Source organism: Abrus precatorius, unplaced genomic scaffold (assembly GCF_003935025.1).
Source record: "Abrus precatorius isolate BTA unplaced genomic scaffold, Abrus_2018 Scaffold8, whole genome shotgun sequence".
Taxonomy (NCBI): domain Eukaryota; kingdom Viridiplantae; phylum Streptophyta; class Magnoliopsida; order Fabales; family Fabaceae; genus Abrus; species Abrus precatorius.
In genome coordinates, this window is record NW_020874428.1 from 17,155,909 (window position 1) to 17,165,127 (window position 9,219).

The window sequence follows — 9,219 nt, forward strand, 5'->3', positions numbered from 1 at the left end:
TTTACATGGAATACTAGAAGGAAACATAAACTGATGGTTGGTAGGGATACTGAATTGAGGAAGCACCTTCTCAAGTGGATTCATGAATCAGCCATCGGAGGACATTCTGGTAGGGATGTGACATTGAGGAAAATCAAAGCGATTGTATATTGGAGAGGGATGACCAAAGATGTCAAATCCTTTGTGCAACAATGTGGTGTCTGCCAAACCTGTAAAATTGATAATGCTGCTTCCCCTGGACTCCTTCAACCATTACCAATTCCTGATCATGTGTGGCAACACATCACCATGGATTTCATTGAAGGATTACCACTATCTTTTGGGAAGCAAGTCATCTTTGTAGTGTTGGATAGGCTCAGCAAAGCTGCACATTTCATATCCCTCTCTCATCCCTACACTGCTGCTGATGTGGCACAAATCTTCTTGGACCATGTTTTTAAATTACATGGTTTTCCTGCCACTATTACTTCTGACTGGGACTCGGTGTTTATGAGCAAATTCTGGCAAGATCTCATGGCATTTCAGGGAGTTCAGCTCCAGTTATCAACGGCCTACCACCCTCAAACTGATGGTCAAACTGAGGTTGTAAATAGGTGCCTCGAAACCTACCTCAGATGTATGTATTCTGATCAGCCCAAGCAATGGTCCAGGTGGTTGCCGCTTGTGGAGTGGTGGTATAACACAAATTTTCACAGTAGCATTCAAGCTACTCCCTTTGAAATTGTCTATGGCCAGCCACCACCTATTTGTTTGCCTTATTTGCCTGGGGAATCGAACATTGAACTTGTGGATAGAAGTCTACAAAAGAGAGAGGAGGTCCTCAAGTTGCTCAAGTTCCATATGAAGAGAGCACAAGACCGGATGAAGCAATTGACTGATAGGCACAGGTCTGATCGCAGATTTCAGATTGGTGATTGGGTTTTTGTCAAGCTTCACCCTTACAGACAAGTTTCTGTGACTTTTCGAGAAAATGCCAAGCTTTCTCTTAAGTTTTATGGTCCATTTCTCATCCTGGATCATGTGGGTCCGGTTGCTTATAAGTTGGACTTGCCTGCTCAGTCTCAAATTCATAATGTCTTCCATGTCTCTCAATTAAGAAAACATGTTGGACAAACCTCTACTTCTAGCACTTTGCCCACTGCCACTTGGGAGAAAGGAGGAACAAGGGAACCGGAAGCCATTCTTGATAGAATGACAGTAAAAAAGGGCAGTCGTGCTGCTACAAAAGTGTTGGTCAAATGGAAGCATCAACTTCCTGAGGATGCTACCTGGGAATTTTATTATGACTTAAAGCAAAAGTTTCCTCAGTTCCATTCTTGAGGGCAAGAATGTTTTTGGAGGGAGGCATTGATACATGATATTGATCATAAGGGAGCTTGTTGTAATAATTCAATTAGTGTGAGGACTTAAATAAAAATTAGTGTCTATTGTGGTTTTAGTCGTTAGTTACTAGGCTCTGCTATAAGTAGCAATGTAACAGAATTCAATACATTCCATTCTTTTGTAAGCAACATATCTTCCTGAATCTCTCACTCACTAAAAATTCTTCGGATTCTATTCTTCTTCTTAGAATCCCTATTGTTTTAGTTCTTCGTTGTTTTTCATACCTAGAACTATTGTATCACCTCAATTTATAAAAATATGAGAAAAAAAGAAATCAAAATTAAAATTATAAGATTACAAAAGAGACACAACATATTTTTTTTAAGTTTTCAAAAGACAACAAAGGGGGAAATTAATTCCTTTTACATGATTCCATGTGGAAGATGATATCATGGTACAATGTTTATGTACAAGGTTGTTCAATGTTCACTAGTTGTGAAGTCTGCTTCATGGTGGTAGGCTGCATTAATAACTAGCATATACATAAAACACATTGAACAAAAGAGAGAAACTTTTGTGTACAGCACATAGAAGTTGAAGTTAAAAGAAAGAGGTATCAATTGGAGTGGTGAGTAGGGTAAGCAGGATCACATGAACGAGCAGTCCATAAAGAACTGAGAGCGCGAAGGCGATGAAAGTATTCTCCCATAGCCAGCAAGCCTTGAGCAGCTTGCCCAATTGTCAGGATCCGAGACATGTGAAGCAGAGTTTGTTGCCTAAGGTGATCAGCCTGTCCATAAGGAATAACATCTCAGTTATTCGTTTCAACTTATTCGTTTCAACCATTTTAACATAATAACATTCTCTCATATGACTTTGAAAGTTTGTTCTATATATGTGTATCGGTCTCATATTGTATTTGTGTGGAATTTCATATCTGTGCTTCTTAGTTACTAAATAGAGATCCACTTTCCAGTCTCTTGCAATATGCAAAAGGCTTTCATGACCATGGACTACACAGAATGTAAAAAAATTGGCATAATAAGAGTAAGGAGAAATTCGAAACATTCCTACATTACCTGGTTTACAAAACCTTCTAGTGCTTCCCCTTTTTCCTTGGCAGCAGCGACCTCAAATTCGTAGTATCCTACAACAAATGGATCTGATGGTATGTTGTGGACCAGACTCTGCTGAAGTTTCTCCAATCCCAGTGAGAGAGCATCTTCAGCTTGCTGAGATGAAAGCCGGAGATTGTTAATGCTAACAAGTTGTTGATCAGTCAAAGGCTCAAGCTGTGGTACAATGATCTGCTCGGACAGGTCATGTAATTAGTACAACGTTATTGAGGTTTCCACTATATGGTGTTTTTAACAATAAGCAAACATATTATGAAATGAGAAACAGCAACATATCCAGAAGAAAAGATGTTTATCGTAGAACCAAAGTCCAGCACATAAGATTGAAAAGATATTTTTATCTCAATGGCAACTTGATTGCTTTATATCAAAGTACCTAATAACGGTAGTTATAAATAGAATCTGACAAAGTTTTTTCTGCCTTACAGAGCAACTTGTTATGACTGAAATCGACACGAGTTAAAAATGAGACTTGTATTCAATCCTCACACAACCACGTGGTAGATATACCACACATTCACACAATTATGAGTGGACATTTTTCTATTATTTTAAAAGCTATAGGAAACAACCACTGAAGAACAAGAATTTAATAAATAGCAAAATTAAAACATGGTTGGAAGATGAGAAAAATAAGAAAGATGATATGGAAGGAACTCCTATTTTGCACAGTCAAAGAATCAGATAAGGGTGTGAGGATGTACATTTAGAAGCTGTGATGGTCGAGATCCTCCAATCCAAAGAAAAAGGCGTTCCACCGATGATTTCCATGCACCGGAAATCATATAAAAGACATCAGCCTTTGCAGCATCTGCTTTTATCCTGAAAAGATTTGAGTAGTGGTTCAAGCTACTCTCAACAAGTAGATGAAGCTGCTCAGAATCAGATGCATGAGTTTGCAATGCATTTCTTAGTTCTTCATTCTGTCTATCTTGCTCTTCAACCCATTGTCCATATTCGATTTCAAACATAGTTATGCCTGATTTACAGAACAGGAGGACGATTTTAAATAAGGCCATTTGCTATAGTCTTAATGCCCATAGACAGAAAGTAGTTAAGTAATCACAAATATAAGTGAAATTTTATAATCCTGTAGAAAGAGTTATAACATTAGAACTCTATTCATATCATGAAAGCAACTTGCAGTTCAATATGAAATACTTGATTTTCTCATATTTGGATCACTGAAAAGAACAGTTGATAGAGCGGAATAGAATACTATTGCAATATGCTAATTTTGGATGCCAGCAGTGTAGTTTATATAGTTTGAGAAATAAAGATGCTAACAGTCTGTTAAATAGAAATGTAACATCAGCCAACAGTTTGAGAATAAAGATGCTAACACGTCCATTGGACAACATACTCAAACTTCACCTTCGTGGACATGACACCAAATTTACTTCTAGGGAAAGTGTGCTGACAATTTATTTTCCATAAGATGTGATCATTCAAGACTATATATCGTCCCCCAGAGGACTGAGCCATGATCAACGAAATGTATAGGGCAAAAACAAATGTGGGGCCAGAACATCTCATACCCTTTAGAGAATTTTTTGGAAAAAGCAAGAAAATATGTTTTATAGCAATAAAAATCTTCAATAGGAGGTTGAAAATTTAGCTAAGCAAAGTTGACTTGCAGTAAAATAGATAAAAATGTTCATTGGGTGACTGGTATCTTTCTATTGAATTCACTGAGACCTGTCATACGTAAATCTGTATTTGATACAGCAAAATGAAATGTAGAGACATACTAGGAATAATCACATAAACTCTGCTAGAATGATCACTGCATGAAACAATTGAGAGATGCATTTAAATCTAGTTCCGATACATGAAAGGACAAATACCATGATTCAACTTCATCTGAAAAAAGTAGTAATATAAATAACTAAGAAACATTGAGGAATGCTAAAACTGAAATCTTGAATCCCAAACCTGAGTTTATTGTTGCAGATGGTGCCATATAACTGAAATCTGTTGCACTGCGTATGCATAGACCCTGAAAGTATGCATTTGAGTATATGCTGGAACATAATACATCAAAATAAAAGGCAAAAATAGATCACCTGTTTCCTTGCTTTCTCAATCTCCAGCTCCAATTGCACGAGCTTCACACGGCTTGTTTCTAATTGTTGAACGTAAGCCTATAAAATTGAATTACACGAGTAAGAATCAGATTATAAACACTGGCTAACTTCCTACAAATTCAGATTTTACAACCTTCTTCCGCAGCCGACATTTTCGAGCAGCCTCTCGATTTTGAGCTAGACGTCTTAGCACCTACACATAAATATTCATCAACAACAATACCAAAGATTGAAACAAAAAAAAAAATGTTTGATATCTGTTCTTCAGGCCATTAATTTTGGTTTCTTAGCAACATATAAATGTGTGAGAGAAACCAGTATACCCTTCCAAGTTATTTACACCAATTAAAATGAAGCATGGCAAACATGAAGAGAAAATACATAAAAGAGATACACAGTGATCAAAATTTCATCACCTTACTATTAGTCTCTTGATCATCTCCAGAAGTTTCCATTGATTCATGAGGAGTGCATTCATTCTGAACAAATCAAATTCAAAAGACTGATGTAATTAAGCTAGTTTTCCTATAAAACAATGCTAACTTACAAATAAAAGAGAAATTGATTACCTTGTTCTCCATTCTAGGCTTCATCATTAACATTGGGGAAGCAATGGAATTGAGGCTGCCATCAACTTTAAAGCTGTCCCCCCACATGCTCACTTGATGGAACGGATCGTATATACCCATCCCTTTCGTGAGGACTAGTTGAGTTGATGAAGAGCTCATATACTAGAAATCATTGCAAGAAACGATTAATACCTCAAATTGGAGCATTGATGGATTGTGTAGATAATATAAAATGAGAAATTAAGACTTGGTCCCTTATATAGCAATCGACTGCAAACTTGGAAGCTGGAAATTGAATGAAATCTCAACATCGGAAACGGCAAGATTGATAAGTTCCCACATGATTAATGTCCTGTTATCTCTAGTATTGTCCAAAGAAATTACTATTTTCTAAATAATACTAATAAAAATGCATATGTTTGATGCCACTTATGTGCAAAATTTAGCATGATGAACTTGCTTCTACCAAAAGGCAGAAGCTGAAATCAGTTAATAGGCATCTGATTTACTATGACACCATTAACTCACCCTACCCTGTCTTCCCTTTACCAAGTCCCCAAAAAGAAATAAGAAGACTTAGAATAGCATCAGTAGTTCAATGCTAAAATTTTTACACAGAATAAAGTAAATACAAAAGACAACTTTCAAGTTAGGCAAGATGAAATGGGAACTAACCTGGCCAGTACAAACACAGCTGAGGAAAGAAATTAAGCCAATGAATAGATAGCTAGCTACTTTGGTAGAATCTGCAACCACCAATGCTAATATTAGTCCACCAAAGATCCCATATGAATGAATCTAAGAAAATTTATACACACATGAACTCACTAACTATTATTATTATTATTATTTTTCCTGCATGCCAACAAGCTGTGAAAAGCAACGCACTAACTGAAGAAGACAATTCAAAATTTGATTCTAAAATAAACACAAAACATCAATTTCTAAATATAACAAAACTTATTTATTGATTAAAATGAATAGCTTTGATGCGTCAACTTGCTATTGTTAAGTTGCTACGTTTCCACTGGAAGAGAAATACTTGGAATACTCAGCAGTGCATTAAAAATGCAAAAGGAAAGAAGAGAGAAGAAAATTCACAGCTTTTCTTATTCAGTTGATATCTTTGAGTCTTTGACCAACATGAATTGTGTAGATATTACATAGACTTCCAAGCTTTATACCATAGATGATTTAGGAAGCATATAGCATTGGGTCCTTCCTTCCCACTCAAAACCTTACAGCTATTGGATTTGATTTCTTTAACATGATAAAAATATCTATAGTGAAAATGTAAGGATCCATTTTCTACATTATAAAGTACTTGACTTTGTAAAAGGGCTTAAGGCACGGGCTACTGAAATATATTCTTAGCACTCTATTTTTGTGAAAAAAAAAACAAAAACGAATTGTAGTGTGTGTGTGTATATATATATATATAACACTTAATATCAAATTTTAACTTTAAAGTTAAAGAATATAAGAATTTTATAAATGTATAAATTAAACTACTGGAAATATTAAATTTTATCAAAATAGATAAATTCTTGTCTAAATGTATATATAGCTTATTTTACTAATTACTCCTTTTTAAAATAAAATTAATAATATATTTAGATTATCAATTGAAAAAGATGTAGTTTTTAAATTTGTACTTGACTATCCAAATTTAATAGTTAATTTTGCATCACAAAAGTAAAAAAAGATTCTAAAAATATACGAAATATATTATTAATGGGCCTAATATAATTTTTACCTTGATCTTAAATGCCATTAAGTCCTAACTGTGCAAACTTAATTCATTTTAAACAAGTATGAATACATCCAACTATTGGAGTCAAATTTGCGGCCAACTGACTTGGTCACGTCCCCATCCCCCTATAATGGTTTTGTACGCTTCTTTTTGAATATTAAGGAATAATTGTTAAAATAAAAATTATAAAAACAATATTTATTTCCCGAGAATATGAAATTTATAATTGATTATATCCACGACCACTTAATGGAACTCACTAGGAAATTAATCAGCAAAAAAAAAAGAAAAGATTTTATAGAGATAATCTAGACAGTGAATCATAATTATATGATCATATATTATTGAGGACCTTATCATGTTAGGTTATGAAAGGAAAGTATCTAATTAAGTTGTTTAACAATGGTTATACCCATGCACCTTACACCTCAACCTTTATAATAAAATAAAAGTCATATTAATTGTCTTCTTGATCATATACCCATCACAATTGATCAACCCGTAGATTCTCTCATTGTTGTCCCTTTCCACCTCACATGGAAAAGGTATATTGTGCTTCACAAACGACATCCGAAATTGCTTTTTGTAAAGAAGATAAAAGATTTACTTAAAGTAGATAGGTTTCTCCTTTATTTCATTCTTTTTCTGCCTCTTTTTCATCACCAAAAAAGCGTTACAGTGGAGCTCAACTTAACCAATAATTTCCCTTAGCTTCAATTGTGATAACAAAGCTCATTTCTCATATGCATTTCATGTGAATTAATTTAACTGTCTCTACTGGACAATCCTTTAAGCTACTGCTTCTATATCGTGGATTTATCACTATATAATCGCTGCAAAGAATGAAAAGTTTGAAATTGTGATCCTGAAGCTTAATGGTACGTGGGCTATCAATGATTTTTTTAATATATTTTTAAAAAATATTTATTGTATAAAAAATGATAAAAGTATAATAAATACTTTTTAATAAAAAATTAGTAATTTTATAAACTTAATATCAAACTTAAAAATTGAACTTAAACAAATTTTTTATTTTTTATATGTTAAGAAAATAACAATAAATGTTGCCATTTATTTAATAGTGGTAATATATAAGCTTGAACAACTAGAATTAGGTTATCCCCGAGGAGTTCGCATGGATAATTTGCATGAGATCATATCCACTAAACCAAAAGAAAACGTAAGTTTGATTATAATAGTAACCATTCATCCACTATCATGAATCTTACCTCATCCGTATACCATTTCTGAAATTTCAGTTAAAAAATATTTTTGAAGAACCCATGATACTTAATATTTGATTAGAATTAATTTCAAGGTGCAATTCAATTGAAATTTAACTAGGAGTATTTTATAAATTATGTTTTAAATTATATACGCAGCCTAGTTAGTTAAACAAGTTTCTTTGTCCATGAAAGTTTTAAATATAAAAATTTGATGATTGATTCGTGTCCATATTTGATTCAGCCTTAACTTGTTTCTATAAACTCTAGCGATCGAGGTAAATCCTAAACGGTAGATATAATTAATATTGTATTATGAGCACCAGCTAGCATAGGGAAGGTAGGATTACGTCAAATTTGCTTTAAAGATATATAAAGAAAAAGTTAAAAAGTAAATTAAGACATAACTACTTTGCCTAGTGGTGCTGCATGATACGCGGTCATTTGCTAATTAATGCTAAGCTTTTCCGCGTACCACACTTTAAGAATTTCTCCACTACAAGACGCTGATCTCGATTGTAATTTGTGACCTGTGGGTTACAGTAACTTTGTTAACTAATTATCATTAATAAATAATCAGAGAAAGAGAAAAATGAAATGATTAATGGTGCCTGGGACAAGATTCATGTTGTACTTGTAAGTTTGCGTACAAAACGCTTGTAGTGAATAATGATGGTGGAATTTTAACACATAAATTCGTGAATTTACATTAAAGAATGTCCGTCCTCAAAATCCAGGATAATTAAAAATGAATCTTTTTAGGTTCAAATTTTATAAAAAGAATACATGTAAATTTTGAGTTTATTTCCTTTTTAATAGATATTAATTAAATAAAATTAAAAAATGAATGAAAATAGATATAGAATTATATATAACCCATCTGTTTACGATGAAAAATGACAGTTGTAAACAAATAATCCAAAGATCATTATGTGGACTGGATTTAGGTCCTCTTTTGGGTTCTTTTAAGTGTGTTGTTAACGTGATGCTCAAATTAACGGCGTAAAAGAGCATTAAGCAAGAATAGTGAATAATAAATGTGCAGAATTAAATCAGACGTAGATGCTTTTACAGAAATGTAGCAAGCAGGAACTAAACAACGTACAAAGATATAAGTAACAAGAACTG

The 9,219-nt window shown here is 33.6% G+C and overlaps 1 protein-coding gene across 1 annotated transcript; it reads right to left on the reverse strand.

Moving 5' to 3' along the window:
* Nucleotides 1-1,677: 1,677 nt before the first annotated feature.
* Nucleotides 1,678-5,274, reverse strand: LOC113874900 (transcription factor TGA7-like). Its single transcript, XM_027513158.1, has 8 exons — nt 5,116-5,274; nt 4,963-5,025; nt 4,680-4,739; nt 4,526-4,603; nt 4,395-4,458; nt 3,164-3,438; nt 2,403-2,630; nt 1,678-2,113 (listed from the first exon to the last, which is right to left on the reverse strand). Exons 1-8 carry the CDS (start codon nt 5,272-5,274, stop codon nt 1,940-1,942), a joined length of 1,101 nt encoding a protein of 366 aa, XP_027368959.1. The 3' UTR covers nt 1,678-1,939.
* Nucleotides 5,275-9,219: the final 3,945 nt, after the last annotated feature.